Raw genomic sequence first — 23,541 nt, 5'->3', positions numbered from 1 at the left:
AGGCACTTTAGTTTAGTCTTTACTACGCCGCTCCACACCGCGCCGCGATATGCCGTGATGCCGCGATGCTGCGAGGAGATAAAATTTAATTCTTCTCCCACGAGATCGATAAACTAAATATGCAGATTACTCGTAGTCGTATTCGTACTTATAACGGTCGCGCAAAAAGCAAAAATTACGACGATATTGCTACAATGTGTACGTACTACGTACTACTCGTCTCGTATACACGGACACGGATGGTATCATTCTTTCGTTGTTTCGCTTTTCGCTTTTCGCTATTTACGAGCCGAGCGCGAACGCGAGCGGCCCGAGCCCCGTCAATTACGATAGTATAAAATTCCTCTATGGTAGGCTATACGGCTATAACTATACATATCGTACCTATACCTCTATATTACGAGTACAAATTAAGGCCAATGTTACCACGACGGAGGCGGTGAGTGAAACATGAAAAAGCTAGCGATAGCGATAGCTCACAGCTCACGTATGTCTAATGTCTAATGTCTAATGTATACTGAACGAGTAGGGTACCTCTACCGTCTATAGGCGTCTATGTCTATTGTCTATACATATACCACTGTGATACCAGATACCTACTTGCGTGCGGCTATATGCTACGAGTATATTTACCTAGGTATGTAAGAAAAGGAAAGAGCTGACGTGAGAGAATAATGGTCGGCGCGGCACGGCACGTTTGGTGATCATAAATTACCTTGCAAATCTTGACTATTGATATCGTAAAAATTATCCGCCGCCGCCGTTAGCGAAGACGACGAACGTTTTCCCCACAATCCTTTCAAATTATGCCAGGCCGGATCTCTTTTTCCCCACGCGCCTATAAAACACACACAACATACAATACACGATACACGATACAGATTACCCTGCATCCACTACCCACTACCCACTACCCAGCCCCTAGTAGGTACATAGTACATACTACATAAATTATGTATCTCTACCTCTCGTGCAGACTGCACAGGTACGAGTATTTATTCGAACGTATGCCAATTGCCACCGAATTATTTGCACATCTACTCAAAGTGTCACTGTATGTCCATTGCCCACGAGGACGGCGCGGGCGACACGACGGAAGACGCATCAAATATTCACCAAGTTGATATGGTACGAGTACGTCGCGTCTACGTGTACGTATATCTACTCGTAGGTAGGTGCCTAGGTGCCTAGGTGGTATACTGGCTACCGGGTCATTTGATGTCAAATCAGCGCGACTCTCGAGCCTTTTTGCAGACGACACGCTACTTCTCGAAAGTTCCAAGTCCGTAATTTTCACCTTACTTAGGTATATGTTTAAAAACGTCCTCTTTCTTCTACAAAATTGCCAAACAATTGTCCCGTTTTTTTTTTTTTTTTTTTTTTTTTTTTTTTTGATTACAACTTATTAGGTGCTGGGTTTTTATTTCCAAATTTGCCCGAGTCACAAAGCGTCAATTTTTGGCAAAGTTATCGAAAAGTGTCAATTTCTGGATAAAAAAGAATGTCAGAAAAGGTAAACTTTTGACGACGACGTGTATACGTATTTTTGCTCAGTTCTCAAATACTCGTAGCGATAGCGTCCACTTTTAATGAAATTGTTATAAAGGACCAATTTTTGCACGAATCGTCGAAAGTTTTCCTTTTTTTGGTCAAAATTGTCGGTAGATAATGTTTTTTCGCCAAAATTCTCAGAAAATAGTTTTTTGATAAAATAAGTACCTACCTACCTACGAGTATATTGTACCTAGTCGAGTAATCGTATTTTTTGCAAGAATTTCTAAAAAAAATTTTGATTCGCTCGCCAAATATTTTCGTGCACCCCCCTCCCCCCCCCCATTAAGGAAAGCACCGGATGCTCCTATTTTGCTTGAATTTTTTTTGTTCTTTTCTTGATTACCTACTTATTTATTGGAATGGAAGAAAAGTCGTCATCGAACGTGGTTTGTTTTTTTCGGCGATCGCTCGTTATAATGCCCAATTATGGAATCCGATTAGGCGATTATTATTCGAGAGGTCTGCAACTTGGAGAAAATCCGTTTGCGACATTGTATTTGTACGAGTATGAACTATGTACGCGTACCTAGTACCTACTAAAGGTTACGGAATTTTCGTTCTGAAAATATTAGTCAGAGAATTCGAAATTCCAAAGTACATATGTAGGCTACAGCCTGTTTGCCTGTTTTCGAATGCTCGTTATTTTCAAAAGCTCGCCGACACAACTTTCGGAGCTGTAATGTAAAAACTTGAAAGTCTATAGGTATTAGGTATACGAACTTTTCGCGATACGATTTGCGAAACCAGTTGGGGCTTGGGGCCCCAAAATTCCGTCGAAATCTTCCTACTCGTATCACACATCGAATACCTACGTAGTACTTACATACGTATGTTTTTGATAGGATCCTGCAACTTCCTCCTCCTCCTCCTCGTCGCGTCGCCCCCTCCCTTATATTTTCAAAAAATTGACAAAATCGCGTAAACGGTGGTAAAATGTGGTTTATTAGGTTTTTGGGGAGCCGCGAATTTATCTATATATACGAGTATGTAGATGTACCTACTACCTACTACCTATTACAGGCTCGGTTTTTGAATTTCTCCTAAAAATGAGCTATTTCAAGTTGACATTTTACCAATGTAGGCTACGAGTAGTTAGACCAAAGGAAGATAATGTACGTCTACGTATCTTGAAATCGCGTATCGATAGGCGAATATACTTAGACTTACGAGTATTAGTATTGTAACTCGGAGGTTTGAGATTAAGCCTTCGACTTGGAATGTTCAGAAATTTTTGGAAAACATTTTTGAAGCGTACTCTCGATTAAGCGGCTTTGAAACGCCGCGCCGCAAACAGATTTTCCGTTAGTTTCAGCGGCCCTGCGCCGCCCTGGCCCCTAGCGATTAGACTCGAAAGTTGCATGGCATCGTGATGAGAAATTTCTAGTGTTGAAAATAAAACTCGCGGGCTCGCCCGATTTAGCGTTGATTTCTCGTACGAATCCCGAGTTCTTCTCTCCCCCTTCCCCCCTCGTCTAGCCCGGTTGTCGAGAAAGACGGATTTAAAAGTACGAGGTACGTAGCTGTAGCTACGTACTGTACATAGACATATACGTACCTGCCTATTTTGGAAAAAAAAATTAAGACTCGAACTCGACGCATTCTTATTCAAGTAAGTAAGATACCTAAACCTTTATGTATATTTTTACCCTTTATCTCGTACTATGTAGTGTAGTATTTACTATGTAGTACATTACATAGTAGCATGTAAACGTAAAGTATATCTATCTGGTCGTACGAAAAAAATTACGAATACAACGAATTACCTACCAACCTTTCATACTTCCCCAGTCGCTGGCGTCACGTTTACCCCACGGCCCTCTTAAATTGTCCCACGCTTTTTTCACCGCGTCAATGGCATCGTCGTCTTCGATGGTCATCGCATCTGCGCCCGCGCCCGCGCCCGCGCCATCCACGTCGCCCATTTCATCCGCCATCAGTTTTTCATTATTATCGAAACCGTTACGACTTCTCAGAGTTGCGAAATTCTGCTGCGAAAAAATCAACGAACAAAATCAAACTCTCGGAAATACTCGTACGAGTATGTACAAAAGTACTGGTAGGGGCTAGGGGCTAATTGCAGATAAGGATAACGATTAGGCCTACTACTGCCGCGTAGTGCGGCGAGATTACTTACCGTTGGATACCGCCTGACCAAGAATAAGGGATTTCGATGTTATCAAAAATGAGAGAAAATTCGCATTACGAAAATTAGAAAATTAAATAGTCGTGTAAAAAATGGGCGTTTGAGTGATTGTTTCGATGAAATACGAAATAATCTTTCATTTTGCATCGAAACAATAATTCGAAAGCACTTTTTCTCGATTGTTATTCCATTTTCCAATTTTTACTTAGGGAATTTTTTTCCCTTGTTGGCTTATCAAAACATATCAAACCCCATTATTCTTGGTCACCCGGTAAATTAGCTGATAAGTGATAGGTATATATTGTACCTTACCTACCTTTACCTACGCCGTACGCGACACGCGTACACGATTACGAGTACACTGACCGAAATCCAATCAAGGTGGTGGAAACAGAGTTTGAAAAGTCTTTTTTACATTTTTTTCACCCAGTCTAAACTTGAAATTTTCCTTCGTTCGGAATTTCGTGATTAGGTATATGTATTTTCACGTCAATTCGAACTGAAAAAATATCGATTCCTCGCCCCCCCCCCCCGACCCAAAAAAACAAAATTGAAATTTATGAAAAAATGTCCACGGGCTGTTGAAATCTTAGGTAGGTCTAGGTACGTCGTCGTCGCGTCGCGCAGTACGCACTCGATTTCCGGAACATGAATACCGAATAGTTATGCAAAAGGTACTAGTAGGTGTAGGTATATAGCGCGAGGTCTATTTCTAGTACCTACTAGTACTCGTCTCCGTTCACTGTCGAGTCATTATTGCTGTGAAAATGTACGTACTGCAACTGCATAGTATGTACTTGTACAATGTACATGTACGTGCACGTATAGTACGTACGGCGCGGCGCGGCGTGCGAGAAAAAAAGCATTACCTCTTGTACCTGTACATGCGTTTTATCGTTGACGTTCAAATGTGACCATTCGACAGGAATAGTTGCGGATAGGTATTTACGTAGGCAGAGGTACCTAAGCTACGGTTTTTTCATTTTATTCTTTCGGCCGCGTAAACGTACTGATTTTACGTACCATCTGCTCGTACTCGTGCTCGTGCTCGTGCTTGTGTCGTACGTCGAGAGTCGAGAGTGTATCACAGTATCAACAACATTCGAAATGGATTTTCATCCTCGGAAGAAAGAGCCGAAAGAGGAGGAGGAGGAACAACGACGACGAGTGCGTTTATTTTTAGGGTGCTACGTCGTACGTCGTATACCGTATGTCTACGAGTATGTTCGTCGACTGTTGGACTGGAGGTGGAGGTATCTATCTTCTACCTACGTGTACGGTGTATGGTACATTCTACATTTTGTGTACACTGTACTGTGTACTATACGAATATAGTACGAGTACGAGTACGAGTGCGACTACGAGTATGTATAGAGTTGACAATACGAGTGTGTGGAAGCGAGATTCGGCTCGGGCTCGAGCCAGAAGCGAGAAGCGAGAAGCGACGACAAATAAGGAGTGCATGGGTAAATAAAATGTTTTGCGATTTTCAAATAGCAATAGCGATAGCGATAGCGATACGAATTACACATTCGAGCGGTTGTTTTCAATTGCCGGCAAAATTCGTCGAGTGAGAGTATACCGAATGCGTATAGTGTAGGTGTAGGTGTACAAGTGTAAACCACCACCAACACCACCGCGTATGTCTACTCGTATGTGCGACTAGTACTCGAATTTCGCCAATTCAAATACGAGTACACAACATCGACACACGAATTTGTCGATCATCGTACACTAACACTTGTCCAACTCCAAAGTGCGTACTTGGCATACGAGTACGAGTACGAGTGCGAGTATTTTGTATAGCTGGGTGGGTTTCAAGATTACGACTTTTCAAAATCGCAACATCGAGTAAATAAAATCATACTCGTACCTCGTACCTATACCTATACCTACCTACTTGTACACCTAACCCTCCACCATTCGCTCACGCTCACGAATTCCATTTCTATCGTTACGTCTTGAAACTCGCATCTGTTGTTACGTAATTCCAGATACGTTTATTACTCGTACGAGTAATACTCGTAGGTATACGTATTCGCTATTCGACGAGTCAAAAGTCAAATCATACACCTCGATCTAAACTCAATGAGCCATCATTTAGCTTGAATTTTCAACATTAATCGTTTCGTTTTTTGAAGCATTTTCGAAATTTAGCGTTTGGAAAACGGAAAAAAGAAGAAGGAAGAAGAAACTAAAAGAAAAGAGAAAAGGTGTCGACTGTCGAGAAAGATGGCAAAAGTTGGCGCAGGTAAATGAGGTACCGGGTACGCGATTTTCACATTTTACGAGTTAGGTACGAGTAGGGGAGTAGGCATTTGGCAAATGTTTGTTTGAAAAATAATGACGTTAAGCCGCGAGGTGCGTCGCGTCGCGTCGCGTCGCGTCGCGTACCCTACACGACAATATGGTACATACGAGTAATAACGGTTTTAGTCATCTCACGTAGACGTACATATGCATACGTACGTACGTACGTACAAGTATATACCAAACGACAGGAGGTGGGAGGAGGCGGCGGCGGCGATGGCGGCGTCGTCTAGATACATGTAATACAAGTATGTAGCTACGAGTATGCAGTACGTATTACGTATAATTACGTTTGTATGTATGTACATTGTACTCGTATGTACGTTACGTATGTATTTAGTACCTGATAAGCTCTTGGCGCTCGTTTTCCCCATCCGGACGAAGGAAGATTTTGCCAAGCTCGTTTACCCCAACCGGATGTTTGTAGATCTTGCCAGCCGCGTTTTCCCCAACCGGAGGTTTGCAAGTCTTGCCAGCCTCGTTTGCCCCATCCGGACGACTGCAGGTCTTGCCACGATCGTTTACCCCAGCCGGATCCCGGCAAATCCTTCCAGGCACGTTTCGCGTTGGCGTTGGCGTTGGCGCTCTCCATCAGCTCCAACAGGTTATTGGCGTTGGCCGGCGACAACGCAACCGCTACATCCGCGTCCTGTCCATTTACCAGTTGCAAAAGCAAAACAAATGCGTATTACGAGTATGTCAGATGTCTATTGTCTATGTAGGCTATGTGTAGTTGTGTACCCGGGGAAAAAAGTTCGATCCGACATGATCATACAAAAAAAATGTCCCCCACATGCTCATGTACGAGTATGATCATAGCGACCCAGGGGGCGGAGCCCCCTAGTATTTCATACTAACGTTCATTAATCGATATTTTTATTACGTATAAAAATTCATACATTCTCGAATTTCGAATATGATCATACATGATCATGGTTACACTGAATCATACTTGATCAAACATGATCATATATGACTAACATGATCAATGATCATGTATGATCATGTGGGGGACATTTTTTTAGTACAAGCATGTATGGAAATACCGGCTTATGCATGATCATGTATGGCCAAGTCGGAACTTTTTCCCCCGGGTATTGTGTAGGTATGCTAGGTAATTAGGTATATCCTGCGCCCTACGGTCTACGGTCTACGGCTACGACGCAACGTATTTGTATTTGTACGCGATATGTACTCGAAATTGGGAAAGTTACTCAATACGCAACCTGTAAGGATCAACGGCGAACGCTGTCGCGGTTTTGCTTTGCCCCTTCAATTTGTATCACTGGCAAATTACGATAATCTACACTCGAGTACCGTAGTCTGTAGCGCTAGTGCGCGTGCGGTTTGTTGTGACATTTTTTTTTGGTACTCTAAGGGCCGAATTTATAAACGTTTCCTACCCAAGTAATTAGTATCAAGTATTACTTCAATTTTACCAGGTCAAAATAATTATAAATGAACTTCAACTCGCTAGTACTCACTAAATTCCTATATTCATAGTCCATCCAAGTACCGAGTATTACTTACCAAAGTGAAAAAATGCTAGTACAGGATTTCGGCTGTTAAGTTCTTCTGTATCAGGTAACAAAAAAGTTTCAAAATGTGTTTTTAACACTAATACCTACATTATCAGAGCTGGTGTCGCTGATCAACAAAACGTTGGAAATTTGAAGAAAAATTGAATTTTACAGCATCAAAAATAGGAAATTTTGTAATACTATACTCGTACAGCCTCTTTCTCTTTAGTACGATAAGTAATACCTACTCAATACTTACGTAGGAATCAAGAATTGACTATGAATTCAGATTATGTTGTTGTAACCCATTGATAGCGCTAAAACGTGATTTTTTTTCATTGTAATTTGAGCAATAACTATTACTTATTACTTACTTACTTGAGAATTAGAAACGTTTATAAATTCGGCCCCAACTCTTCCCATCGAGTTGAAACGTGACGAGTTATTTTTTGACGGTACCTAGATCATTTTGAACGAGCTTTTTCGTACGTGACGTACGAGTATCGCTGCATCGGGCGGGGTTTTTATTTTCAACGTACAATGTCTATGTACCTATACATACTTATTTGAAGATACATAATTATGTGACCTGTTCTGACAAAAGGGACCACAAGTTGGAAAACGTTTTTTTACAGCAAGTAGAGGCAAAAATGTAAAAATGAGTTAAAATTTTGAAAAATTGTTTTTTCCCAGATTTTGGTTGTTTGACATGTGAACTGTCATGTGACACAGCCACAACACGTAATTTGGCCGAAAAATGTGTTGAAAGCGCATTTTGAAGTTAGTGTCAGTCGAAAATTCGAGCGCTCAAAACTTTTAAAGCTATCTGGAAGCGGAACAAAGCATTCTACGGAAAAATTACGTCGAGGAAAATTGTAGAGAATTAAATTTCCAATCGACATAATGTCATTAGTTTTTTTAAGGAGGCTTAGTTTTCGATATATTTGCAAAAGAAAGTAAAAATCGAAAAAAAAAATTCAATTTTTTTAAATTTTTTTTTCTTATTTTATCTTATTTTTTTACGTTTTTATAATACAAATCGTGTTCTTATCGTAAATTTAACTTATTCCATGTTATTCTACGCACTTTCAAGTACCAGAATCCATTTTTTGAAACATCTGTACCTTTTCTCGGAAAACATCGCATTATCAGTTTTCATAAATTTTTTTTCTTTAAACGCGTTTTTCTCTTAATTTTGTTTTTCAATCCTTCAACTTGAAGAAATGAAAAAAGGTGGGAAAAAATATTGGTCTCATTCGACTCGATATGATGTCTAGTTTTCAAAATGGCCAAAAAATTGAAAATGAAAAATCCGACTTGAGGCCCCTATTGTCAGAACAGGTCACATATGCAGTATATCGCAGCTATCTACTACCTAGTACCTACCTACCTATCTATCTATCTACATATACATATGGTGCATTGGTATTGGTTACCTGTAGCTGTTGACGGGTTTCGGCATTCGAGTGAACAGCGCGGCCATTCTGCGTTGACTCGCTTTTGATAACCAGCACGCACGATGCCAGCCAAAGTAAAACGCCGCCGTCCAATACTCGTATCATTTTACGTTTTACGTTTTACGCTGCACGCTTTACGCTCGCCCAGCCGCAGTCTTGATTTAGATTAGCCTAATTCTGCCGACAAACACCACAAAGCAAACCATTAATTTACTCGTACAAATATACGCGTACCGATGTACATACTTATATATACAAATATGATGGGTATTGGGTAGGCTACATACGGATTGACTATTGAGCGACACGACATTTTCTCGATAAGTGTTATTCGTTACTCGTTACTCATTACTCATTACCAGGGCTCGGATATTCTTTCCCTAAAAAACCCAAAATATGCGCTTAAATATTCCCTAAAAAATGCCAAAATATGCTCTAAAAAGTAAAAATATTCCCTAACGATATGGGCATTGTTTTACTGGAAAAATCAAATTCCTTTACGATTTAACTAATATTGTACGGTCATACCAAGAATTCACGATCAAAAATGCAAAACAGAGCGTTTTACAATCACGAAAAGGTTGTTTCTAATTCCATTATTAAAGGAATAAAAAACAAATAATAAACAAAAAAAATTAGAGAGACACGAGTGAAATATCGCCAACTTTTACAAGAATTTTGCGGGAAAAAATGAAAAATGGCCAAATGCTAATATGACGCAAAAATTTGAAATTGAACAAAATATGCCCTAAAAACTGCTAAAAACGTAAAATATGCTCTAAAAATGCAAAATATTCCCTAAAAAATGTCGAAATATGCATTTATATGCTTTTATGGTGAAATATGCCAAAATATGCTCTAACGAATTAGGCTCATTTTACTTGAAATTTCATGAATCGTGCAGATAATTGAAAAATTCTCTATGTCCTATGCATACAAAAAATATGCTCCAGCATAAAAATCCGAGCCCTGCTCATTACTCATTAGCTTGTCGCCATATTACCTACAACTAATCTACTCGTACTTATAGGTGTACCTACATAGGTACTTAGATAGTAGTTACGATTGAGTGTGTACGAGATACGACTTATTGCACGTGTGCACACTGCACACATACGAGTAAGTAGGTAGACGGTAGAGGTACATACAACGTTACACTATGACTATTGACTATAGTAAACACAAACACATACCTGCGTACGTAAAAACTTACTCGCAGATAAGAATAATAATTTCAATTCGTAGTCGTCGAGTTCACATACAGGGGTCGGCATAAGTTAGTATTCCGATTTGCACAAACGAAAATTTTTTCAAATGAAAATGATTTTTTTTTCTGTAGTGACATATCGGGGAAAAAAACTATTATCACCAAAGTGTTGGTGGGACTTCCACGAACACAACGCACTACCTACAAGACCTTCTATCTACTCATTACACACAACAGGGTGTTAAAAAGAACGCATCAGTTTTCGAATAGGAATACTAACTTATGCCGACCCCTGTATTTAGGTATTTATAAGGTAGCTAAGTAGCTACTTACGTACGGCGTACGTGTATAGTCGTAAATGTTTTGTATTGCATCTTGAAAAAAGTGTGCGAGTGAGACAACATCGAAGAATCGAATCAGAAAATTAAGAAACGCGTATATGTAGGTAATAGGTATCTAATTATCTACGCTCTACAGGTAGAATACGAGTGATGTAATCGTACCTACTCGTTAATAGACAATAGACATTCGATCTCGGCAATCTCGAATCGGGTAAACTTTTTCATATTTTTCGATTTACTCAAAATTTATCGGAAAGGTATGGCTTCACGCTTCAGAAAACGAGCGAATATTCAAACTCGGCGTCTTCCAGCCTGTAGGCTGTACTCGTACATAGGAGAAATCGATATACGAGTACCATTTCGTCTTCAATTTTTTTTGCCCATGTTTCTTCAAAATTGGAGACCATTAAAATTCTGTTAGAAAAATTGGCTGTCGAGTAAGAAAATAAAAATAATAAATAAAATGACACGTCTCTGCCGTAATTGTTGCATCAAATCGTAGCCTTTCACTTTATGTAGGTAGTCTAGTTCTAGGTCTCGGTACGTCTACGTAGTACGTGTCTTGCGAAAAGTGTTGAACTTTCATAGCCGCGCCGCGCCGCGCCGCGCCTTTGATACGAGTAGTTCAAGTTGGAGTTGTTTGAAGCTGCGTTTTTTCGTTTCAATCTACGCGACTCCTACTGGTAATGATGCATTTTCCGCGTCTTTGATACCCAGCAAACAGATTCGCTGCAAGTTGCTGCACCACCACCACTGTTGAGATACGAGCATTCATTGTTTCGGTTGCTTTGCAAAGGGATGACGGGCGTACAAAAATACGAGTAGTCGAATAGTCGTGTACGTGTAGCGTGTAGATGTCGAAAGAAATTGCATACTCGGTTTGCCGTAAATACGAGTACCTCTACCTATGTGCAATTGTATCTGTACTTGTAGCCTAAATACTCGTACGACGTACGTACTATTTACGGCGAACCGAGTATGCAATTTTATCTACACGCTACACCATCAGCTTCCTCTCTCCTCCCTCCCCCTCCTCCTCATCGTCTTCGAAGCCAAGCCACTCCGCCGCGCCGCTCGTAGTTAGTTATTCGGTGTAAACTGCGTAGCTCGTATTGGTAGCGAATGTATAGGCTTATTGAAGCGAAGCCAAATTTTGGGGACGATTCGTTTTTCCAAATGAATTAGGAGGTCGTTTTTATCGCGTATCGCGTAGGGTAAGATATAAGTAAAACGTACTTGTAAGTGGGTGAGCAGTGAACCGCGCCACGCCACGCCGAACCTCTATCAAATGTTGCAAACTTGTACGCGTACAATGTACGCATAATGCGATGCGATGCGATGCGAGTACGAGTAGGTGTGGTAGGCTAGTTTTTACATTAAAGTTGTTGGCGATGGCTCGAACCGAAATGTTTGTTGTTCGATAATTAAAATTTATAAGGCGTAAGGTCCTCAGCCATACTCGTCGTTCATCGTTCGTCGTACATCGTACATCGTACAAATACAATAGCAGCCGCCGCGCCGCGAGCCGCAGCCTTAACTTTTGTTGTTTGCAACATGTTGCCGTTGCCTGAAGCGCAGTGTAAGTCTAGAAAGTAGTACGAACATACTCGACACTCGTATACTCGCGGATGTACCACTGACTATGAGAAAAGGCTCGAATGCCCGAAGCCCGAAGCATCGCTTCCGTCGCGGCGCGGCGCGGCGCGGCGCCGGCGGGCGTCGTGCGTGGGACGCGGGCGTCGTCGTTCATTTTGTGCGATGCGATTACGAAGACGAACTGGGCCATATTTCACGGTGAGGGGGTTGGCTGGTTGGCTGGTTGGCTGGTTGCGTTGTAAAAATGTCACGGCCAAGTGAAATTCCAGTTTTTCGTTCTTCGTTTTTTTGTCGATCGGACAGACGAGTGCATTTTGAGGGAGCAGATTTCACGTATCGGTGAGCAGTGAGCAGTGAGCAGTGAACAGTGAGTAGCAGCGCCTAATGTGCAAAATACTCGTACGAATAAGAGGTTTTGGCCTTTGGGTGTGGTAGCGATCGACTCGCATCCGGCATGCCATCGCTATTGCCATTTTACAAAAAAATGTTAGAGTCGCCAACGACCATATGTACAATGGCTGGGTAGGTAGTAGCCAGTAGGTCTAAGTATTAGGTAGAGATTATTGCGTATGTGTTTGTGTTGCTTTGTAAGAGTTGTAAAACTGATTGCGGTCGCGCTGGAGATGTATGGTACTGGTACTGGTAATCGTACACGTACACGTACACTTACAGTAGGTAAAGCTGTAACTACGAGTAGGTATGTGTGTTGATATGGTGGTGGTGCATGCATAGGGCATACTCGTAGGTATTGCATACAGGCGACCAGCGCGGCGCGGCGCGGCGCGGCGCGGCGAAGCGTCGTCTGCTGGTCAGGGTACTTAATTACGAGTATGCCTTGACCAATGCGAATTGCGATTGCCAGCCTCGCCATCACGAAGGCGCGAGCGAGTAACAACAGATAATCTGCGACTGGGGCCGACGCGACGTGTGTGCAGCCTGCTGCGTGCTACTCGTATGTGGTAAACTGCGCTGGCGGCGGACGCGGACGCGGACGCGGACGCGGACTTGCCGAGTGACAAACGGACGAAACGAGTACATTGTACAAGTTAATTGATCAAAGCCAACTCTTGGAAAGGCAAAGCAAAATCTAACTTGTAGGTTTTGCGTTATCGCGTGTTTACTGTTTACGTATCTATTACGTTTTGCATTTTGCGTTTTACGCTTATACGTCGTCGTCGTCGTCGTCGTCGTCGTCACTCGGTTTATACATGATATTGTTTCGAGCCGATTCGGTAATTCGTAATGATAACGCAGAACGCGCCTCCTCTCTCTTCTTCTTCATCATCATCGTACGATTAGGTATTATTCGTACGAGTATGATACAAGGTGCAATATTATTACATCGCATCGTTATCGTTACATTTCGATTTTTGTTGATCGCTATGCAGCTGTCACTCACTATCAGTGGTATAGGCGTAAGGCATTCTACGTAGCTAAAAGTTGTCGCAGCTTTCCAACTTGTACATCTACGTACGTGTACTCGTAGATACGAGTACGCGTACGCCGTACGTAGTTTGCCACGAGCTTTACCTCCAGTACCTAGTACCTAGCGTTAGTGTTCCATGAAGAATATTTCAGTCTTTTTTTTGAGGGGCAGGCGATAAAATTACGAGTCCGCGTTGGTCAGAAAACACCGTATAAACAACGTACTCGTACCTAAACCTACTCGTACGTATTTTCGAAAACAATCTTTCGGTTCAATTTTAAACTTGAAAATGAGTCTCGACGCGACGTCCCGCGGTCCCGAGTGAACTTTTGTCGAAATTTTTACGTATGTATATTGTACAGGGTGCCCAGAAATATCGAGCACCCCTAAAAAAGTTTTCTACTAAAATACTTTGGTTGGTCACAGGTCACAGTGAATGATACGCGTAATAATGATAGCGCATGATTGGTTGTTGGACTGGAGAGATAACATTCCACCAATCATACGCATCTATTTCACGATGCCAACCTACGCGTATATTTTTAATGAATAACTTTCTTCGGGGTGCTCGATATTTCTGGGCACGCTGTATAATGTATATAGGTAGGTAGGTCTGGTAGGTAACTATGTAGGTAGTAGTTATACCACGTGGCACGTATCAGCATGTAGGTACATATGTATTACGTACGTCGTAGTACGAGTACTAAAGTAAGAGCTCGGTAGGCTGTAACCCTACTACATATACGTACGAGTATGTACCTATTACCTATTTTTTTTTTCATCAGCTCGCGGTATACGAGTAATAAGTACTTACTTAACCACGTAGGTATAATATTATGGGTCATTCCATGCCAAATCGGCGGATTTTTGCACGAGGGGTCTTCGATTTTTTTCAAAATCAGATCATTTGTAGAGGTCATCAAACGATGACGAATTACGCAAACCGGACATTTTTTCGATTTTTTTTGACGGAGCTGTGGCGCTTCAATGTTCTCCAAAATGGCCGAAAATGGAAAATTTCAGTTGCAAATTGCTCCGGTTGTACGTGGTATAGAATTTTCAACTTTTTTTCAAATTGTAGTACTTTGAGAAAGTAATCGACGAGTGATGTCAAAATCAGTGTTGCCACTTTCAAATTTTTGCATTTTTGAAATATTTTACCAATGTGTAGACGATAATGTGAAAAAAATCCCCCTCCCCCCAATTTGTCGACAAATTGACGAAAAATGCATTAATTTCACTCTTGAAATAAAAATTTATAGCACGAATTCACATTATCGTCTACACATTGGTAAAATATTTCAAAAATGCAAAAATTTTCATTTTTTAGGTTTCGGATGGTACTTTTGCAGCAATTGTAAAACTTGTAATTTTTTTTTTCTCGAAAATGAAAAAAGATGCCAGTCTAATTTTTTGATATGTTATTCTACATAAAAAGGACTAAAACTGAGAATTTTTTCAGAATTTTTACTCGCCGAGATCGTGGTTATATTTAAATTATAAGTTTTAAAATCGATTTTGTTAGGTTTTTGAAAGTGGCAACACTGATTTTGACATCACTCGTCGATTACCCTCTCAAAGTACTACAATTTGAAAAAAAGTTGAGAATTCTATACCACGTACAACCGGAGCAATTTGCAACTGAAATTTTCCATTTTCGGCCATTTTGGAGAACTTTGAAGCGCCACAGCTCCGTCAAAAAAAATCGAAAAAATGCCCGGTTTGCGTAATTCGTCATCGTTTGATGACCTCTACAAATGATCTGATTTTGAAAAAAATCGAAGACCCCTCGTGCAAAAATCCGCCGATTTGGCATGGAATGACCCTATGTATTTGAGGGGAAAAAGAACGTCACAGACAGAAGGCGAGAAAAATTTGAAAAACGAAAACCAAATGAATTGATTTGGATGAATGGCGTGGCGCGGCGAGCCGGCGAACGCGCTCGAAAGTGTTATCGGATTAGCGTAGGGTTAGGGTACGAGTGCGACTAGGAAACGGATATTCGCGATCCGATGGGTATAAGTAATTAAGTACCTACTCGTACTATGTACTAGTGACTAGTGATGGTGATGGTGTAAGGTGATGATATTGCGATAGCATCGAATGAGATGGGATTACTCGTACTCGCGTACTCGTACTTGCGACCGTCGGCCGTCGGCCGTCGGCCGTATTTTCAAACATTTAAATTCCATTCTACGTCCAATTTCTACTCGTACATACGTATGCGTATACTGTAGACGCCTATTAGGCTACTAATTGATTTGGCTGACAAACTAAACTCGACCGAGCGATGGTATTTGAATAAATTACTAGTATACTCGATCGTACGAGTAATGCTACTGTCTTCGTAGGTCTCCGCGAAGTGACGCCGAATTCGCGACCGGAACGTGACACGGCACACCGCACACGGCGACCCGACCCGACCCGACCCTACCCTTTCCGGCTGCGGCACGGTCTCGTGTTTAGTTTAGTAATTTGCAGCTTTAGCGGGTCCCATCCGTTTTCTGTTTTAAATGAATACGTAGTACGTACTCGTATGGTTCTAAATACTCGTACTTATTGAATACGATCGTCGTTATCGTTGCAACTATACTCGTATTGTTGAGCGTTGACATATGGCATCTGCGATCTCCTCTTCATCTTCTCACTAACTGGCAGTCTGGGTCACCTTAGCTACCTGTACCTATGGGTATTGGGTATTGGATATTGGATATTGGATATTGGATATTGCGTATTGATGGTACAGGTACACGAAGCTATACGTATACACTATACACTATACACTATACAGCATACAGCTACGAGTAAAATTACAAATATACGAGTACGTATAACGCATTCAGGTGATTAGGTATAGGTAGGTATCTCTAGCTCTACTCGTACTCGTCGTGGACAAAAGACATGCTCGTACGCGTTTGCGTATATGTATGTACTGTGTACTATGTACCTATGTTTTATTTAGGGAGATTGCGTGCCAGTAAAATCAAATCTTGGTATCACGAACCCCTACCAACCTACTACCTCTGTCCTCTACCTACCTATCTACCCGTCATCTCGCTGCAACTCATTTCTCGGCTGGCAGACAGACAGGTTATTTAACACTTGAGAGGTAGCTCGTAGTCGTAGGTACGTCTACGTACTACGTACTACGTACCTACCTACTTACGTCGGCGTTAGTACGAGTGTTACCTAGTGTACCTCTCCCTCGCCTCGCCTCGCCTCGCCGCGCGTCTGCATCGTCTGGGTTCCGACTTTCGGCTTTCCAACTAGCGTAGCGTTTATTAACTTTAACGCAATTTTTCAATTTTTCATTCTCGTCGACGACGACGACGACGACGCGAGTGATAAATGTCACACGTCAACTTATTGACAAAGCCAACTTTGCAAGTCGAACGATGCGCCTTCAGTGCCTTCGCCACCGCCACCGCCACCGCCACCGCCACCGCCCATTGCTACGACTCGTTGTCGCTGTAGATGAGCAGAATTGATTATCGTCAAAGTAACAGCGGCCCTCCCGTTGTACGCTCTACGCCACTAACGCTACGCTACGCTACGCTACCCCACCCCACAGCCCGATGCATCTCTGAGGACTGAGACGCACCTCTTCTACCTACAGTAGGTGTAGGTACTAGGTACCTACTACTTATAACGCAACGTGCAGGGTGCGCCAAAATATCGCGTACCCCTAAAAAAGTTTCCCGCTAAATACATACAGGTATTTCGCCTTCGGTTGGTCACAGCGGATGATACGAGTAATAATGATAGCACACGACTGGTGGTTGGACTGAGCTTATAACATTCCACCAATCATACAAGTAGGCCTAATATGCATCTATTTCACGTTGCCAACCTACGCGTAGGTATATTTTTAATGAAAAACTTTCTTCGGGGTTCGCGATGGATATTTGTGCGCACTGCGCACCCTGTACTGTACTAGCTGAGCTGTACAGTGTACCCACTACTCGGCGCTACTCACACTCAGCCTACCTGAAGAAGGACTACACAACTGCTCGTTTCCGGTTTCGCTCGCTAATATGTATGTACTTCTGCTTATGTCTGATTGTCTGATGTCTACTCGTACGAGTACTTGAACTTTCCTTCCTAGCAGTAGCTTCATCTTTCGCCAACTATCTCGTATGTAGATGTACCTAACATACGAGTATGTGCTGCGGTTGATCACACGGCGAATAATACATATGTAATATAGTACAAGTACCTAACAATGACATTTCAAAAGTCAAACGTTGATAAAAATAGCGTCAGCGTCGCGTCGCCGTTCGCTCGTATTATTTTATTACCTACACTGTACTCGGTGTACTCGTACGTTAACGTAGACCGTAGACGACAATCAACAAAGGAACGTACGAGTACAAAGTCGTAAGAGTTTAAATAACGAGTAGCGACGATAATACCTACACCTAGTACGAGTTCGTATATATACCATATCTCGAGTGCGTGCGAGTATTTTTTTATATGTTTTAATTTCATTTCGAGTATATGTACTTGTTGAATTTGCTTCGTTTGTAACGTTGCGTTGCAGGTATGCGACTACGAGTATAGGGTAAACTGGCTGGTAGAACGGTGTCGGGGGGGGGGGGGGGTGGGCAGACAGCGATGCAGCGCCTATGCTGCCTACACTAACACTTGGTAGTTGGTACCTCTACCTACCTACACGTCGAGTACCGCTAAAAAAGTTTTGTGTTTGATGTTTCGGTTGATCACAGCGAATAATATCTACATCTGTGTAGTGTGTAGTGTGTACGTACTACGTACCTACACCTAGCTAGTAGCTTAGCTACCTAGTACCTTTACCTACATACGAGGAGTAACATGTTGGACCGAGCCTGTGGTGATAATGAATAATGATAACATTCTATGTAGGTAAGGTACCTCTACCTCTACCCATATTTTAACCAAAAACTTTGTTCGGGGTACTCGATATTTTGTGCGCAAAACCTCCGTGTACTGCGTACTGCATATGTACGTAATTACGTATACGTCTACGTGTCTCTGTCTAAGTGTCTACGTAGACGTACGAGTACTTCTACTGGCTCTACCTACCTAGACCTACGCGAATCGCGATTTCAAATCAACTTTTATTTCTTCTGCAGTGTCGCCTTTTTCATTTTCATCGTTTTCACTCGTACTTTCTAGTTTTCGTACATACGCTACGCTTACTCGTATGCAGATGCAGATGCACTTGGCACGATGGCAACACATCTACATACCTCACTACCTTACCTTACCACATACAGTACGTCTACGTACGAGTATGTAACGTAGGTACTTACTTACTTACTTACTTACTATGTACCTCTACCTACTGCCTTTCTTCTTATTGTTTCGTATGCTACAGCAACATCAAGTGCACCGGCGGCGTGGTGCTAAATGCGCGTCTTCTACCTTAGTACATCGGCAATATGTACTACGTGTATTTTTTTGTCTTGTTTTTAGGTACTCGTATTTTTTTGCAATTTGTACGCGTATCGATGCTTCTTTTATCGCTCGTATATTTACCCGTAGTTTTTGTTTGTTTTGTGTTTCAGAAAAGCGAGTGCGAGCCTGTATGGCTGTACCTACTATGTACCTAGCTACCTAGACCTACCTATCGAGTAACTACGTCTCGCGTGCTGCGACTGCGACATCGACGGATCGATGGTGATTATACGACGTATACCTGCAGGTTAGATTAATTCCAGTGGTCACTAATACATACATACATAGTTTACGCGTGCATTCACGTGCGGATACTCGTGCGAATATTTACGTAAGTAAAAAATTATGCACCTGTACCTACGAGTATAGCTGCCTAAACAAGCGTCACCGCGTCGGCGTCAGCGTGTCGAGGGATACGAGTAGACGTACATATGTCGTATGTCGTATACGCGGAAAAAGGGCATTATTATATCAGATAGGTATACTCGTATGTACGAGTACGTATACACTACGTAGAAGTACCACATTGTTCTCACAAGTGCCAATTACTCGTAGGTACGAAATTACGAATATACCTACCTACCTACCTACGTGCCCAGCGTCCTGCGTCCTGCGTCCTGTGCCCTGTGCCCACCCACTCGAAAACTGAAATTACGCGTACAATGAGCGTCGAGCCTATTGATGTAGAGCCTAGATGTGTGAAGTGTAGCTATAGCTAATAGCTATATCTATAGCATGCATAGAGGTACTCGTGATTGCGTATACATACGTAATACACACGTACATAAATACTATATACTCGTACTTACGTATGTATCATCGTCGCGTTGTATGTATGATATACGTACGAGATCGTATTTTTCGATGATTTGCGCTGTCCGCGTCCGTGTGCGAAAGTGCTCTTTGCTCGCAGTCGCAGCCGCAGCCGCAGCGGCAGTCGCTGGTTGATAAGTACCTACAAGTAGTTAGGCCTTTACGCGGCCAACGCAACACTAAAGCAGATGGTCAGATAATTTTCTTTTGAAACAGCTCCAGCTTGGCCAGCATTCGTAAAAGCACCATTTCGTTGTTTTGTAAAGAGTTGTAAATTGGATAATGTGACGGACGGATTTCGCTCCAATTTTACTCGCATTTTAATGCCACCTAATACCCATTACCCATTACCCACCCATTACCTATTACCCATTACCTATTTGTATATACCTTTACCAACATGGAATTACCTAACTACATATTACGTATGTAGTGGAAATGACGCGACGTGGCGTCGAGTGACGCTGCGCTGGTGCTGGTGATGGTGATGGTGATATCCCTGTACACGAGGCTTGATAAAGGTACTCGTACATGTGTGTATGTAGATATGTAGTGCACTACATAGTACATATACATAGCGTCCAATGTATGGCAACATTGGCAACGCAAAGATGACGTCACTACTAAAGCTCTTTAGTCACTACATGCACATATGTATATTAAGAATAGGCATATGATATGTACTCGTAGCGTGTGTCCGTGTCGTCGTATTGGCTATTCGTTCATTTGACAACATTCCAACGAATCCCCCCTCCCCCCGGCCAACGTTTTTAAGAGATTTTTTTTCTTCAACATTCGATGATTCGACAACTTGCGCGTCGTAGAAATCGAGCTGGCAAATTCCCGACATTATGTCGGAGTTGTAGAAATTTTCAATTTACTCGTAGTAGACTTGTATGTACGAGCAGTAAATGTCGAGGCTGACTTTCAACAACTTGAAAAAAAATCTACGTACGAGCGCTGAAATTACCGCGCCATCGCTGATATTTTTTCACGCTTTTTTTTCTACATACTTAAATATCGTACAGTACATACCTACTAGTGTTCAGCACGAGCCGGGCAAGCTCGCGAGCCTACCCGGCTCGGCTCGCGAGCCTGAAACGGGCCCGACGAGCTCGAGCCGAGCCCGACCTAACATGAATTTTTTTACGCTTCGGATAAATTTCGTTGCAACGTTGACGACACGCAACGGGATGGTTTTTCCAACAATAGGCATTGTTGTGACCTGACCAACGCAACACAATGCCGCGTTGCCGTAAATGAAATGTCACTACCCCTCCACTTTCACGTACGTACTGTTCCCGTGCGGAATTTTTTTGAAAAATCAAAATGCGTACGTATCAATCAGTACTATCAGTCTGTTTAATTTTTATATTTTTTGGTTCATTTACCTATTCTTAAAAATAAAAGTTTTTAAAAAATTCATTTTGTACTGATTTTCCAAACTGAAGATAGGTAGAATTTTTGTACATTTCTGATAGATTTTTCCCTCGCTACATCACGTATATCCAGTTTTTTTGTTTTCAAACTGTACTGCACATGGAAAATACCTGTTTGAACCTCGAACTTTCCATTTTATCGATTCTGAATTACCAAAAAGTACTGTCCTCGCTTTCTGTAGTCCTATCTCTGTTTTTTTTTCAAATATTGAAATCTTAAAAAGAAGGTATGTATTCAAATTATGAAGTTCTACTCTCGCTTCACTCGGAACTACAATATAGCATTCATATTCTTCAAAACCTTTCAGCATCAAAACTTTCTACATTTTTTTCTCAACTACAAAAAGTTTTAAAATGAAACTAATTTCTCAAATTCTAAATTTTTAAAACCAAAATTTAAAACTTGTTGCATAAAAACGTCGTTTTTCGTGATTACACATCTTCAAGTTATTTTTTGATAAAATTCATTTATATTAAAAAACGTTTTAAACCATGCATTTTTAGCAAAAACAGCAATTTTATTCTTTTCACTCCCACCCCACCCCCCTCCCCCAACAATAACCGTTGGTTTCATCTCCTGATGATGCGCACAATTAAGTTTTTCCCGTTGCTGCCGGAATTCACACGAGTAGTCACAGCGGTGTAGCATTGAGTACCCGTTACGAACGGAGGCTCGCGAGCCTAACGACGAGCCTGACGGGCCCGGCTCGGCTCGACTCGTTTCGTATCGGGCTCGGCTCGCGAGCTTTTAGCTCGGCTCGTGCAGACCACTAATACCTACCTACATACTGTAGGTCTAGGTACCTTATTTGAATTTTGCAATTTCAGGTATCGCATTCGGCATTACGTAAATCGACTTTAACTTGGGAAAAAAATATCCGCGAACCTCGGAGAGGAGATTCGACTCCCACGACTCATTCGCCCTCGAAGTTGCCTCTCGTTAGGGACACGTACCTTTCCTTTCCCTCTTGGAGCATCCGAAGCTAAATCGCCAAATTTGGTCAAAATTCCCCGGTATTTTTTTATTTAAATTTTTTTTTCGCGATTTACCCTATGTTGCGTGTGTCTTGTACACTATCTACACCATTGCACACCTATAGTATGTCTCGATGCGGTACCTAGCTATTGGCTATTGGCTATTGGCTATTGGCTATTAGCAATGCGTTGAAATACGTACACGTACGTTATCGACGCTATCGATTTACATATACGTGAATCGAATTTAGTAAAATTGCACCAAGTACGAGTATGCTAATGGCAATTTTTAGCACAAGTGCGCTGTACAGAGCGGCGGCAGCGGCGGCGTATACGAGTACGAATGTATTGCTGCATGTTGCCCGTACGTATTATGCGGGGACCGCATGGCATGGCATGGCATGGCATGGCATGGCGTGGAGTGGCAGTGCCCCTCTATGTTTTATAATAATCGTTTGTAATGAACTCTTACGCTTCGTACGTATGTAGATTTTGTACGAGTATGTAATGTACACTAGTAGGTCTAGGTACGAGTGTCGACCCATAGTACGAGTACGTCGAGAGGTACTGTGTCGTCGGGTTGTAGGCTATACGGTGATCGGTCATTAAACTCGATCTCGATTTTCGATCGCTTTTTTCTTCTTTCTGGTAGGTACTAGGTAGGTAGGTAGGTAGAGAAGATTTGCGTGTATTACGCTGTATTGTGTGTGCAATTGCAAAGCATTACGCTACGTCATATGTAGGTAATTAGGTATAGGTATAGGTATTCGCGTCTCGCGTCTCGCGTGTACGTAAGGGTTGCTAAAATTATATTGCGATCGCGAATGCAATTCGTGACGAGTAAGTAGGTGCAGGTGACAAGGAACAGCCGAACAGGCAGAGGCAGGGTCGGGGTACGGTACGTGAAACGTGAAACGCAATACGCACGAAAGGATAAGACCACCGTGATATGTACGCGTACGTAGACCGTAGACGTACTAACGTAACGTAACGTAACGTAATGTAACGTAACGTAACGTAACGTAGGTAATGGAGGTATCAAACTATCAATCGCATATCGCATGGAACGCGACGCGACGCGGACGCCAACAACCCAAGCTGCCAGAACGTACCTCGCTGTCGCTACGTCTACTCGTACGACAAACCGCCATAGCGCACCGTATGTATTACGTATTACCAGCCTCGTCGAGAAATCTCGAGAGATTTAAAAATTTGTTCGTTGCGAAAACAAACTTATTTAATGGAGTTTTGCGCAATTTCTGTAGTAATTCAGTTTTCAGTTTTGGAATTCGATTTATAACGCCGTCGTCGCCGCCGCCGCCGC

The 23,541-nt window shown here is 42.1% G+C and overlaps 2 protein-coding genes across 6 annotated transcripts in view; one reads left to right on the top strand and one right to left on the bottom strand.

The window, feature by feature from the left end:
• Positions 1-23,541, top strand: part of LOC135848917 (uncharacterized) — a 112,540-nt gene that overhangs the window by 24,479 nt on the left and 64,520 nt on the right. For both annotated transcript variants that reach the window (XM_065369014.1, XM_065369013.1), the window contains one exon: positions 19,101-19,237. In XM_065369014.1, coding sequence (XP_065225086.1) covers positions 19,101-19,153 — 53 coding nt within the window. In that variant the 3' untranslated portion in view covers positions 19,154-19,237. The remainder of the gene's footprint in view (positions 1-19,100; positions 19,238-23,541) is intronic.
• The window catches only part of Mip (Myoinhibiting peptide precursor), a 35,533-nt gene that overhangs the window by 4,117 nt on the left and 7,875 nt on the right, over positions 1-23,541 (bottom strand). Inside the window, exons 2-5 of one of the 4 annotated variants that reach the window (XM_065369009.1) lie at positions 8,964-9,161; positions 6,351-6,656; positions 3,326-3,539; positions 634-838 (exon numbers count right to left, since the gene is read on the bottom strand). In XM_065369009.1, the coding sequence (XP_065225081.1) occupies positions 705-838; positions 3,326-3,539; positions 6,351-6,656; positions 8,964-9,089 (780 nt within the window). In that variant the 5' untranslated portion in view covers positions 9,090-9,161 and the 3' untranslated portion in view covers positions 634-704. Of the gene's footprint in view, positions 1-633; positions 839-3,321; positions 3,543-6,350; positions 6,657-8,963; positions 9,162-23,541 lie in introns of those variants that run through there. The other 3 variants (XM_065369008.1, XM_065369012.1, XM_065369011.1) reach the window with 3 other exon arrangements.

This window comes from Planococcus citri, chromosome 5, assembly GCF_950023065.1.
Source record: "Planococcus citri chromosome 5, ihPlaCitr1.1, whole genome shotgun sequence".
Taxonomy (NCBI): domain Eukaryota; kingdom Metazoa; phylum Arthropoda; class Insecta; order Hemiptera; family Pseudococcidae; genus Planococcus; species Planococcus citri.
The sequence above is the reverse complement of the archived record's forward strand: the minus strand, read 5'-3'. Positions and strand labels throughout refer to the sequence as shown.